At 36.4% G+C, this 14,543-nt stretch overlaps 1 protein-coding gene across 1 annotated transcript in view; it reads right to left on the reverse strand.

Moving 5' to 3' along the window:
• Positions 1 to 4,024: 4,024 nt before the first annotated feature.
• Positions 4,025 to 14,543, reverse strand: part of LOC6046383 (F-actin-monooxygenase Mical) — a 152,310-nt gene continuing 141,791 nt past the window's right edge. Inside the window, 5 exon segments of the mRNA XM_038265855.1 lie at positions 4,025 to 5,527; positions 11,147 to 11,443; positions 11,502 to 11,806; positions 11,867 to 11,954; positions 12,013 to 12,289. Coding sequence (XP_038121783.1) covers positions 5,502 to 5,527; positions 11,147 to 11,443; positions 11,502 to 11,806; positions 11,867 to 11,954; positions 12,013 to 12,289 — 993 coding nt within the window. The 3' untranslated portion in view covers positions 4,025 to 5,501.

Consider the following 14,543-nt stretch of genomic DNA (forward strand, 5'->3'; position numbering starts at 1 on the left):
CCCCTTGATCTCGGCCAGGGCCGAGATACAAAAACTTTTTTAAATATTTGCATCGGCCTAAAGGCATTGCAATCTTTTGTTTTTGAAATATTGATTAAGTCGGTTAAACCATTGATTTGAGCTGATTTTAGTTTGTATGGGAATTCTGTGCACAATTGTGACACGTAGTACAATTTTACTTTCGAAACACACTTGTGACACGTGCTTTTCAGATTTTTGTTTACATAATTTACTATATCTTTTAAATGGTGTGACCAAATTAATTGAAACTTGGAGCGTTTGTTAAGCGATAGTGTACGAACTGATTGCTTAAAAAAGTCTATGGCTCTATCATTCATAGTTTTGAAAATATTTATCATCAAACTTTAAAAATCGATTTTCTCGAATAGTACTAAATGGTCGTTGTCACAAGATAGCACACAACAGACGAAATTTAAAAAAAAAATATTAAGATCGTATGTACAGTACTTGTTCGGTAACTGGGCTGAGAACGTAGCCCAGTCACCGAATGCTGCTCACTAACTGGGCTGATCTAAAAATAACGAGGGGACCACAGATGCATAATATTTTCCTGATGAAATTTGAAAATAAAAGTTACTCAAATTTATTTACAATGCTTACTTTTCACATTTCTTTAATTTTCGCCTGAAATTAAATAAACGATTGAAAATAGTTTCTGGAGTTTTTTTTTAAAGGACCAATAAACCAAATTTCCAGTTTTTGCTTTTTGGGTGTTTTTCAATACCCCTGACTCAAGGCCGTTTCAAAAACACCCAAAAAGCAAAAACTGGAAATTTGGTTTATTGGTCCTTTTTTTTAACTGGAGCCTAACATTTCAAAAGGGAACTTAACTTTTGTAAACAATACTGTATCCCTTTAACTCAAATGACAGTTTACATAAGGTGTGAAAGGGACACACTCTTGGTTAAAAAAGTTATGTGCCCCAATGAAATGGCAAGCAGGAACTGGGCTACGGCCCAGTTATCGAGCGCCCAGTTAAACAACGCCCATTCACCGAACAACTACTGTATAAGAAATACGCGGGGTAAGACGGTCAGTGCTATAAATTAACTTAATAACTTTGATAAATCCACCCAAATACCTTCATGGTTGGTTGAACAGACTTCTCTGAACATCATAACTATTTTGGTTGATAAAATCAAGTTTTAAATGTGCAGAAAAATGCAGTTTAAAAAAAATTCATATTTGGCTCAGTGAATTTTATATTATTGCGACCACATTTTATGAAAAACTGTGATTTTTTGCTTCAAAAAAAACACAATTTGATGCAAATAACTAGTTTTTGTATTTCGATTATAATAAGTAAATCAAAATTATGTAAACAATATTTAATTAGCAATTTTTATTGAAAGTTTGATAGGATTTCATGCTATGCAATGAGTTTTGCTATATCACATTAAAGACTGTTGTCGAAACGGTAATTTACAGTATTTTGATTAAAAATGGATAGTTTTCTAGCTTCGGTACGTCATATTCTTTCTTCAAAACTGTTAGATTTTCGTCTACCAGATTTTTATCGGTTTAAATTTTGACCTGGCAACCCTGATCAGGCGCAGCGAAAACGTAAGATTCAATACAATTTGATAAGTAATAACAAAAAAACTTGAAATAAAATTTGTACCAGCCTAATCGAATCACGAAAAAAAACTTGTCTTATTTTTGATTGACAAGCTTAAGTATGACCCCCAAACTAAAGTGCAATTTATTTTTTTAAATCCAAGATAGTGGCCAAAATGGCGAAGATTAAATATTTGAAAAATACATTTTTATATTTTATAGGCAATCAACTACAATAGTTGTTCGGTAACAGAGCGTTGTTTGACTGGGCTGCTTTTTAACTGGGCGCTCGATAGCTGGGCCGTAGCTCAGTTAAAAAGCAAACAAACTTCAAAAAACGTTACTTAATCCATCCTTAGGTGGTTGGCGCCTTCCTCACATTTAAAGGGTGCTATCCAAAATGCAAAAAGTGCGTTAATATCACTTAAGTGCTTATAACTTTTGATAGGTTTGTCAGATCTTCAAAGTTTTGGACGCGTTAGAAAGGTCTTTTGAATACCTATCCAACGATAGGTCGCATGAGAGGTCCAGACAGCATTTCCATCTAAATATCTGAGATCCGGCCTCGAAAAAGTGCGTAAATAACACTTAAGTGCTTATAACTTTTGATAGGGTTGTCAGATCTTCAATGTTTTGGACGCATTGGAAAGCTCTTTTGAATACCTATCCAACTATAGGTTGCACGAGAGATCCGGACAACGTTTTCATCAACATATCTGAGATCCGGCCTCCAAAAAGCGTATAAATAACACTTAAGTGCTTATAACTTTTGATAGATTTGTCAGATCTTCAATGTCTTGGACGCGTTGGAAAGGTCTTTCAAATACCTTTCTGAAAATGTATAGCATGACGGGTTTTCTTACAAAAACCACCCTTTTTACAATCTTCCGGACTTTTGTTAAAATCGCTTTTTTAGCATAACTTTTAAAGTACTTAACTAAACTGCATAATTTTTAATAGCGACTTATGGGACCCCAAGACGGATTGAATGACGCCAAAACGGACGAAATCGGTTCAGCCAATGTCGAGATAATCGAGTGACAATTTTTTGATCAACATCCCACCACACACACAGACATTTGCTCAGAATTTGATTCTGAGTATACCTAATACATGAAGGTGGGTCTAGGAGGTCTAATTGAGAAGTTCATTTTTCGAGTGATTTTATAGCCTTTCCTCAGTAATGTGTGGAAGGCAAAACCAAAACAAACCGAAATGACCGAGGGATTTATGGATGTATAAATCATGTTCAATGAATAAAAAAATGTTTTTTTCAAACTTTTATTCAATTTTAAGCCACAATTAAAGAAATATGAATCGTAAGCATTGTAAATAAATTTCATTAACTTTTATTTTTATATTTCATGAGGAATAAAAAATATTATGCATCTGTGATCCCCTCGTTATTTGTCGTTCAGCCCAGTTAGCGAGCAGCATTCGGTGACTGGGCTACGTTCTCAGCCCAGTTACCGAACAAGTACTGTATTCCATTGGACAAAACTGGGGTCGCAGAACTCGAATTTTATGTTAAACACAAGATAATGAAAAAAATACAAAATAACAAAATATATTTTCAGCGATTTGGTATTTCAGGCGTAAGTGTAGGCATCTATGGAGACTTTTCAGGAATATGAAATTCCTATTCAAATTCAAATTATTGTAAGATATATAATTGAAATCAAATCAGTTACGAGTAATGGTGAAAAAACGAATAAAATCTCGATTTAGTTCTACACGGAAAGGGGTTAATAGTTAACATCATCAATTGTATTACATTTTTGAATTCCGAAATTGAATTTTTCATCAATATTTTTTTTGTTCCTAGATTTTTGAGGGACAAAACATGAAATAATTATCTTGAACAACGCAAAATGAAATAAAATAATGAAAAATAGTACTTAAAAAACCCGATATAAGGATTATTACTTTTTAAATAGGTCAAATAAGGGTACGAGTCTTACCTGAAACATTCAATGTATCCTGCTCACGCCTTCGTCGGTTAGAGTGAACGTAATCTAGTAAAGAAATGTCACGAAATGTAATATTTTGAACAACCCTACCCAAAATTAGCAAACCATAAAAATGCACACAATGTTGAGCGCAATCTTGCATACCACCTTTGCACGCAACATTGTGCGAAAGTTGTCTTTTACACAAAGGAAAAGTTTCATTATCACACTATAATTTTCAATTGCGTCCTTGAAGACGCACAATAAATTTAGCACAAAGTAATCCTGTGCCATAATCGCAGTTACTCCCAAAAGGTCTTTTCAAATGAAGAGCCATAATAAAGGATGAATTTAGAACTAGAAAGAATTACCATAAAATCGTCAATTTGAGCAGTATAGCGAATATCCTTCCCACTAAATAGACGACTCTTCTAGCGAAATCTTACTGAAACATTTTCGGATTGTTTAAGGGGGAGTGACCAATAAAACACGTTCGGTTTCAAATCAATTCATCGATAAGTTTTTTAAATGTTTTATTCCTCGTTCAAAATCTCTTAAAGCTTTGTTGACTTACATTTTTCTTTCCTTAAATTCAAATCATTTCACTTGTTCGCTATCTTTATTCGGTTAGTTTCCTTCTTGTTGGTTTTAGTTTTGTAATTGTTAATGTTTCTTTTCACTTTTGTTCGCCGTGTTCTGTGTGTTGAGTCTGCGTTTTAGTTTAACTTTTCGTTTGTTAAGAATAGTTTCCATGAATTGCAACATTGTAGCTCTCACTTTGCTCACGCGTCCTCACTTCATCCTGACTTGATTGCTTTAAATTCCTTTCGTTAGCGTGCGCCTTTTTATCAAGACGCCTAATTCCTACAAATATACACTTTGCGCTTCATTCTTTAGACCATGTCAGTTTGTAAGCCGCGCGGTTAAATTCTGCTTTTTTTCGTTTTTTGGGGGGTTAGCGATTTTTTGTTTAATTTATAACTCTGTTCATGTGTAAAAAATATTTTGTAATACTGCAAAAAGTCACAAGAAACTTGCCCTTACCACCTAGCCGTATTTAATTTGCATTTGCTTTTTTTTTGTTTTTGCCGAAACGAAGCTAACATTTTAATTTTTGTTTTTGAAACGCCGAAAATCTGGTTCTATTCTGTCCCTTTTTTTTGTTCAAAGTCCAATGTCGCGAGTATGTGTGTGTGTATGTGTTTGTCAGTGTGTGCGTGCGCATTTTCTGTGCGAATGTCGTTTTAGTGTAGTTGAGTGTGTTTCTGAAAAACCGGAAAAAAACGAAACACTGCAAAAAATAATTGACTAAATTACAGTTTTATTGAAACACGTTAATTAAACTAGAGAGTTTGAAAACTGAGCAGGTTGAGTAGTAAAAAATAGGGGGAGCAAATAAATAAACCTATTGAAACTGTAAAAGGGAGCACAAGTCTTATGGTTAAATCAAAAGTGAAACAAAAACTAGAACACTTTACAAGTTGAAAGAGAATCGGTCAGTAAGCAAAAGAAAACTTAATCCTGTCATGCAACCTATTGAGGCAATTTTTCTGTTAACAAACAATAAAAACATAATAAAGATAAACACTTCATTCTCCGACAAACATAAGAACAAAACGGTAAATAACGATGGTTTGCAGCGCAAAAAAAGAGAGAAAGAGTTAATAAAGAGTCTGTCACAAACTAAAAATATAAACCTCTAAAAAAAATTGTCTAACTTTTCGTTTCACTTCCTCTTAATATTGTGGCAGATTTGCGTTTTTGTTTTTCTTTTTTATCTTCCTTAACATTTTGGTTGAACATCCCTAAGCCTAAGAGCACACTGTACACAAGCTGCTGGCTCCCTCTCCTCCTCCGGAACTTGTCGTTTCGAGTCGCGCACACTATTTGATAGTGGTTGGCCCGCACCGGGAAGCAAGTTTAAATCAATTCCACACTTTTTCTGCCTGGATTCACCTCGTTCTCGTTCTATCACTAGATCACATTGTTTGGGTTTAAATCTGAAAAGTGAAGAAAGGAGTTGAACGTTAGTTTTGCGTTCTGAAAGAAAATTAAAGAGAGAAACAAAACACGCACACACAGGCTAAGAGAGAAGGAATAAAAACAACAAAAAATAGTGTCTTTAGTTTTACAAATAAATGCTTTTTATTACAGTGTACGAGTGAGGAAATTATATTAAACAGTGGTAGGTTGGTAGGTTGGTTGGTTGTGCGGGGTTCCTAACAAGTTACAAAACTTGTATGCAAAAGATGGTGGAATGATGGAATGGTGCAATGAAAGTTTGATGATTTTTTTTTAAATAAGCCGAAATGGGATTGATATTAGCTTTAAAACAAAATTTTGTTCAAACGGGTTGCATCGACTCGGTTTTTTGGGTCCCATAACTCGCTATTGAACTTTTTGAACTGTCTATAAGTAGTTCAAAAGTCACATTGTCTTAAATAGCATCATATTATACATTGTTGATACCTATGTAATTGAAAGACTTATTCAACGGAATCTTAAAAATTGCTTTCATTTATGACCACTTAAGTGACATTTATGTACTTTTTTAAGCGGATCTATATTGAGGATGGCACGGAGCTTGGACTCATAGCATGCTAAGCTGTATGTATTTTCACGCTTACCCCTACACCACGGTCCCGCGTTTTTTTTAAATTATAATTTAGAAATTCCATAAATCGAAAAAATAGAAAAATTAAGAATTCAAAAATTGAATAACATTTAAAATTTCAAAATTAAAAAAAAAAATCTAATGAAAAAAAAACAAAGTTTTAATTTCAAAAGTTTGAAAATAAAAAAAAACTATCCAAAAACAATTAAAAATTTAATAAAAATTAAAAAAATTCAAATTGGCATTACAAGCCAAGTTACAAGCATAAGTTGGTTTGCAACCATTACTTCAAAAAAAAAATCTGAGTTTTGACGAAACAATATTTTTTGAGAAAAAAAAACTATATGCGGTACATACTGTACATCGGATTTTCACAAAAATTCAAATTATTTGAATCGATCCCAAACATGCCCTAATTAATTTAAACGCAGAAAAATGCATTTTAAATTGTTTTCAGTTGATTAGACTTCGTTTTTTCTAAAAAATTTTAAGTTTTTTGAAAAAATACAGTTTATTTAAAAAAAAAGGTTTTAAGAGGCAGTATTTGTAAATTCTGCTCGGTTTGTTCTAGAGGTCGTATCGAGGTGCTCCGATTTGGATGAAACTTTCAGCGTTTGTGTCTATATAAAAGATGAACTCATGCCAAATATGAGCCCTCTACGACAAACGAAAGTGGGGTAAAACGGTCTTCGAAGTTTGAGGTCAAAAAACCAAAAAAAAATTAAAATAACTCGCATTTCCGTAAAACTTCATCAATTCCAACTCTCGTAGATGCATTTGAAAGGTCTTTTGAAGCACTTCTTAATGGGCCATAGACATTCAGGATCGGTTTGACTTTTTCTCATAGCTTTTGCAAATTACTGTTAAAAATAGATTTTTTTAAAACCTTAATATCTTTTTGCAACAGCCTCCAACACCCTTACTCCCATAGGTCAAAAGTTAGGGAATTTCATGGACTATAAGCCTACGGCATTAACTTTTTGGCCAATTGCAGTTTTTCTCATAGTTTTTCGATTTTTCTACAACAAATATTTTACAACGTTAGTTTTTGCCCTGTAGGCCTCTATAGCGGCACTTTTTTGTCTCAATTTTATCATATCCGGATACCTCGGTAAATTTCACGTTAGTTAGAAGTATTGGAGTGGTAAATTTGGAATAGAAAGGAAGAAATAGATCTTTTTTACCCTGTGATCAATACGTCAAATGCTGTATCCAGGGTGACCACTCAAATTCCATTTTCAAATTCCCGACTTTTTCCCGACTTTATTCCAGACTTTTCCAGAATGCTCAAATAATAGGCATTTCTTATCTAAAGAATGATTTCAAACAAAAAACTTTCTATAAAAACAGTCTATAATCGAAAGTCCAACAATACTTATAACTTCCATGTTGTTTTTTAAATTGGCAAACGTATAGTTTTTGATACTTAGTTTCAACTGAAAATGACAAAAATTTAAAGATAACTGAACTTAAAATAGCGTTCCTATTTTTTCAAAACTTCATCATCATTTGAAATCAAAGAATGATTAAAACACAATTGCTGTTATTATTGATTCAAAGGATTTAGAAAAATGTCAAGGAATTCATAAAATTTAATTTTAATTTTGTAATTTTTGAGTGGTCAGTATTTAACTGTTTTTTTTTTTCAATGAAAATTAATTTTGATATGATTTTATGTTTTCCCACTTATTTTAAGCAAAATAATTGAAGAAACAATTTTTTTAAACAATTTTGCAATAACTAAAAATGCCTTGGATTATTATTTTTTTTTTTTTGCAATTTCAATATTTTCTTTATGTTTCCAAAACGTAAAAAAGTTTTTCAATTTTGGATTTTATTCGATATTTAGGTTTTCCGAAAACTGAAAATCAAGCTTTATCTATGGTAGGTAGGTAAATTACCCATACTCACAAAAAGTTCAAGGGCAACATTTGGAAAAAAATATTTTAAATTACTTAATGAATTTAGTTAAACAATTAAGAGCGAGTTTTTCACCAATGTGTAACAGGTCGTATCGAGGTGCTCCGATTTGGATGAAACTTTCAGCGTTTGTTTGTCTATACATGAGATGAACTCATGCCAAATATGAGCCCTCTACGACAAAGGGAAGTGGGGTAAAACGGGCATTGAAGTTTGAGGTCCAAAAAACCTAAAAAATCTTAAAATTGCTCGCATTTCCGTAAAACTTCATCAATTCCAACTCTCTTAGATGCATTCGAAAGGTCTTTTGAAGCACTTCAAAATGTGCCATAGACATCCAGGATTGGTTCGACTTTTCCTCTTAGCTTTTGCAAATTACTGTCAAAAATGGATTTTTTTAAAACCTTAATATCTTTTTGCAACAACCTCCAACACCCATACTCCTATAGGTCAAAAGATAGGTAATTACATGGACTATAAGCCTACGGTGTTAACTTTTTGGCCAATCGCAGTTTTTCTCATAGTTTTTCGATTTTTCTAGAACAAACATTTTACAACGTTAGTTTTTGCCCTGTAGGCCGCCATAACGGCACTTTTGGTCTCAATATTGTCATATTCGGAATCGGACTCACGTAAGTTAGAAGTATTGAGTTGTAAATTTGATTGTAAAAATTGCCATTTAGAATGAATTAAAATATTTTTTAACAATTTGTTGGATTAGGGGCAAAACAGGTTTTCGCCTACTTGATACAGCATTTGACGTATTGATCACAGGGCAAATAAGATCTATTTCTTTTTTTCAAAAATGTTTTATTTAATTATTTTTTAAATCAAATTTACAACTCCAATACTTCTAACTTACGTGAAATTATTCGAGGATTCCGAATATGACAAAATTGAGACCAAAAAGTGCCGCTATGAAGGCCTACAGAGCAAAAACTAACGTTGTAAAATGTTTGTTCTAGAAAAATCGAAAAACTATGAGAAAAACTGCAATTGGCCAAAAAGTTAACACCGTAGGCTTATAGTCCATGTAATTACCTATCTTTTGACCTATGGGAGTATGGGTGTTGGAGGTTGTTGCAAAAAGATATTAAGGTTTTAAAAAAATCCATTTTTGACAGTAATTTGCAAAAGCTAAGAGAAAAAGTCGAACCAATCCTGGATGTCTATGGCACATTTTAAAGTGCTTCAAAAGACCTTTCGAATGCATCTAAGAGAGTTGGAATTGATGAAGTTTTACGGAAATGCGAGCAATTTTAAGATTTTTTAGGTTTTTTGGATCTCAAACTTTATTGCCCGTTTTACCCCACTTCCCTTTGTCGTAGAGGGTTCATATTTGGCATGAGTTCATCTCAGGTATAGACAAACAAACGCTGAAAGTTTCATCCAAATCGGAGCACCTCGATACGACCTCTAGAACAAACCGAGCAATATTTACAAATACTGCCTCTTAAAAATATTCACCAAAAAAAAAATCATTGCCAAACTCAAGTTGGAATCTGTTACCATATATCCAATTATGTGACAAAATGAAATAGAATCATATTTCTAAGCTGGCCATGCTCTATTTTTATATTAGTTTTTCATTAACTTTACCTCTTGTTTAATGAACAAAAATAAAAGCGATCATTTGATTCATAAAAAAATATTATGAAAATCTGTGTCAAAGACTCCAATATTCATTAAGATTTTGAATGCCTTTAACAGCTTGTCTACACTCAAATATATTGAAATAGTGAAAAGAACCTTAAATTAAAATAAGTTACTAAAGCAGAAATGAGTGAATTCAATTTGAAAATTTTACAAAATATTACAAAATTATTCAAGAGTTAAAAATAATTTTCAATCAAGTATGCTCCGAATTCCCGACTTTTCGCGACTTTTTGACAAAAAATCATAGATTCCCGACTTTTTCTCGACTTTCCCGATTTCCCGACTTGAGTGGCCACCCTGGTATTACTGTATCAAGTAGGCGAAAACCTGTTTCACCCCAAATCCAACAAATTGAAAAAAAAATATTTTAATTCATTCTAAATGGCAATTTTCCCAATCAAATTTACCACTCCAATACTTCTAACTAACGTGAAATTTTTCGAGGATTCCGAATATGACAAAATTGAGACATAGTAATGCATTCTGCTAAAACGCTCAACCAAACCACAATTTACTCTTATGAGACAGAAATGGTTTTTAATCGTGTTTTTTTACCGTTGTACATAAAAATTGACATAGGGCCTTAGTACCCAATTCCTCAGATCTCTGAGGACTGTTATCTGCTTGTTCACAAATCCACAATGGTCTATTTATATTTACATACATACTGCCCATAATTGAAAATTCGGCTATTATGCCAAATCAAGTAATCCGAGAAAAACGCGTTTTAGTGTTTGTCACAAAATCTCCGTCAAGGCAATTTCCCATAAGAGTGGCATATTAGCCGTTTGGTTTTTCGTATCGGCAGCCAAGTCTAAACACTATTTCAGTGAAATTCAAGTTCCAGGAGATGCGTTGGAACATCCGCTACCACCTGGTGCTAATATCTCGTTTTTTGCCAAATGGTGGGCAGCATAAATAAAAACAGTAGACGAGCATGCAAGAGTGGCAAAACGGCTTAAAACTCCATTTTACAAGTTGTCGTCCTTGCACGCTGGTTCTACAAGAAATTGCTTGGGATGATGCAGTTCCACGAAATTAACATTTTTTATTAAAACCGTTTGAATTCGAAGCTGAAAAAGTAATGAAAAATTAATGAAGTGAAATGAAAATGATAAAATGATACAAAGGTGCAGTTGCTATAAAACATAAGTTCAAACGTGTAATTATACTTAACCCTAGTAAATGCAGTGCGCAAATTCAATGTAAAAAAAACAAGCATGCAAATAAATTACAAACTAATAAAAATTAAAACACTCCAGCAACAACTCATAATAGTACAAACTAGCTAACAACAACAACAAACCGAGCAGCACCGAGCACGGCACGGCGGCGAACCCACGTCCTCCGCCGCCGCTCGCCGCCGCCGTTCCCTGCCCGCGCCCACTCCCAACACTATTATAGCTACGGTTATTCAAACAACGCTCACGGTTACTGCTACTGTTACGACCACTACTAGTGCTAGCTACGGCCACACAATCCCGCTCGATGCCGGCATCTTCAAGCTCTTCTAGCTCTTCTTCGAGTTCTTGCTCATCAGTGCTTACATCGCTTACGTCCTTGGACCGTGGCGGAAGAGCTGCTGCCGCCCCACCGACGGAAGCCGCCGCAGCGGCCGCGGCCGCGTCCAGCGAGGGCCTCAGCGCTTGCCGCTTCGCCACAATCTCCAGCATCTCGTTCAGGATAGCACCCTCGGCGGCGACGTCCGACGAGTTTTTGTCGAGTTCTGAAAGGGACACAATTTTACTTGAAATTCAAAAGGGGTTCCGGAAGGCAACACTCACTGCTGCACGACAGCCGCATGTTGAGCTCCTCCTTGAGCTGGGCGTGCCGGTGCTCGAGCTGCAGCTCCTGCTGCCGGATGGTGAGCTCCTCGTCGCGCACCTTGTGCCGCGTGATGCTGCGCATCAGCTCGAGCCACTCCTTGACGAGGCCCTCGTCGTTCGCACCGAGGTTCTCGATGTTCTTCTCGAGCGATTCGCTCTCGCCGCGCAGCTCCTTCTCGATCTCGACGCCGCGCGTCTCCAGGTCCTTGATCTTGACCTCGATCTCCTCCTGCTCGCGCTGAATCTCCTGCGCGATCCTCAGTCTGTGCGGGGGTTGAAGGTGTGATTAGTGGTAGACAGTGGTTGAGGAAGATTTGTGGTACCTTTTCAACTCGGCTTGACGCGATGCCTTGGACATTGCTCGCAGCTTCTTCAGTTCGTTCTTTGGCTCGTTGGTGGTGCAGCTTTCGTCTGCAAAAACATTCAAATTAAACTTCTTCCTAAAAAAGACTTTTAGAAACCCTCTCACCATCCGAACGCTGGTAGTTGAGGGGCAGTGGCGGAATCGGTGGCGGTTCCAGCTCCTCGGCCTCCTTGCGCCCAATCGGGGTGAAGCGGTTGCCGCTGGAGGAACCGCCGCCCGTCGTCGGCGAGGAACCGGTTGTGGTGGTGTCCCGCCCGGACGTGGTCGTTGTGGTGCCGGCGGCCGTTGTTGTGGTCGTATTGGTTGAACTTGTGGTGGCGGCGGCGGCATTTTTAAGGCAGTCCTCCGAGGCGCACCGCTCGTACGGTGAACCTTCCTTGGTCTGGGCAGAGTGGGAAAGGTATAAATATTATAAGATTGTAGAAATCTTAAGCGGTTTGAAAAATAAATCTTATACATATATATTAGTGCTTTTTGGGTAATGTTACTACAAATTGAATTACAATACTTGTTCGGTAACTTGAGAATATAGCCCGGTTATTTAATGCAGCTCGCTTACTGGGTGGAACGGAAAATGACAATAGAACCTTAGTTTATCCTTTAAAATTAATGATTTTGTTACACAAAATTTCTTTACAACCATGAAAAAGGTTTTGTTTTTATTGAAATCGTTTTTTGAATTCCCGTTGGGGTAATTCTCTACCAACTCACACGAAATCGGGAAAAGTTGCCCCGGCTCCTCTTCGATTTGTGTGAAACTTTGTCCTAAGGGGTAAATTTTGTTTCGATCACGAATCCGAGGTCCATTTTTTGATATCTCGTGACGGAGGGGCGGTACGACCCCTTCAATTTTTGAACATGCGAAAAAGATGTGTTTTTCAATTAATTGCAGCCTGAAACGGCGATGAAATTTGCTGTCAAAGGGACTTTTATGTAAAATTAGTCGTCTCGATTTAATGGCGTACTCAGAATTTCGAAAAACGTTTTTTCATCGAAAAAAAACACTAAAAAAGTTTTTAAAAATTCTCCCATTTTCCGTTACTCGAATGCATAAAAATTTGGAACTTGTCATTTTTAGGGAAATTTAATGTACTTTTCGAATAACGGAAAATGGGAGAATTTTTAAAACTTTTTTAGTGTTTTTTTCGATGAAAAATACGTTTTCTCGGAATTCTGAGTACGCCATCAAATCGGGCGTCTAATTTTACATAAAAGTCTTGTTGACACCAAATTTCTATCTCATCACCGTTTTAGCACAGACAAACAGACGTGACACTCCATACAAATTATTTTTGAAATCCATCGTCCTTCATCAAACCACCAAATCACGGCGACGCCAGCGATGCGTGGTGAGCTTATGCCGAAGCGCAGCCCAAACACACCAATACAAATCCATTACTGTCATGTGTCATGTCAGTGTATGCGTGAGACAATCAAGCCTTAACGATTGTAAACATCAACAGCTGTTTCGAAATAATTTTGTTGTTGCTGATCATCAGTAACAAAATCAAAATAAATAAATCAAGACCGACGGCCGAAAATGACGGTGGGTCAGTTCCACGGTCGGATCCGTTTCCAATGACAGAACCTCATGAGGCAAATCATGCGGCAGCACCTGCAGCGATGCAAGACAACACAATGACAGAGACCACACCACTGGTCATCCCCGTTGCTTGCATGTTCCGTCTAAGATTCCTCCTCCACCGAAAACATGAACCATTACACCTGACACCATCACCATAGTGGCCGCCGGAATAGGAAAATCCAATTCAAAACTGACGGAATTGATCCCCACGATGGGCGTTTTGAAACATCTGCGGGTAACGTGTCTACGGCGCAATTAAGTTGCCAGCCAACAAAACCAAATGGGCCGAATGAGACGAAAAAAGTCACGAAGATTGGCGCTCACGATCGACGCAATATCGTCAAAATGCCAAAAGGATGACCAGCAGCAGCAATCTGAGCAGCAGTCCACGAAGGATAAGCAGGTTGCTCCGAAGGAGATTACTCCACCACAGGATCCGGCTTTCTCCACAGTAGCGGGCGCCTCAGCAGCAGCCTCGACTTCGGCAGGCAGTGGAGCAGGTCTATCTGGTTAATAGTGGGGTAAAAGGTATGCCCTCGCTAGTCAGCCGCTCATCTGACTCCGAAACTTCCCCAAATTTGACCCGCAAAGTCTGGATAGTGGATCACCGTTGGAATTTTTGAATTTCATATTTATTTTTTTTGTTTTCATTTGCTGCCTCACACGTGCTCACGCTCAACTTAAAAACAAAAAAAACACGCATTAAACACACTGAGAAAAGACGGGCGAGCTGTTACGACAGCAGCGCCATCAGCGCCAGGCAGGGATGCCAGGTCTGGTGGAAGTCGAATCCGTAGACTTGTTAAAAAAAATCCAGGTGGTTGGTGTCTTGGGAACCCAAAATATTTTTATTCTAGCTAGGGGTTATAGTATTTCCCAAACAAATAGTTTTCTTTTTAAAGATTTTTTACTAAAATTGAATTAAGGTTTTATCAAGATCAACAAAAAAATAATTTCAAATTTCATGCCTAATTTTACTATATTTCCACAGTTGTGCTACTGTACATAAACTACAAAATATAAATGATTTTTTGAAAATATGTTTTTTTAT

This window comes from Culex quinquefasciatus, chromosome 1 (genome assembly GCF_015732765.1).
Source record: "Culex quinquefasciatus strain JHB chromosome 1, VPISU_Cqui_1.0_pri_paternal, whole genome shotgun sequence".
In the NCBI taxonomy this organism is placed as follows: Eukaryota; Metazoa; Arthropoda; class Insecta; order Diptera; family Culicidae; genus Culex; species Culex quinquefasciatus.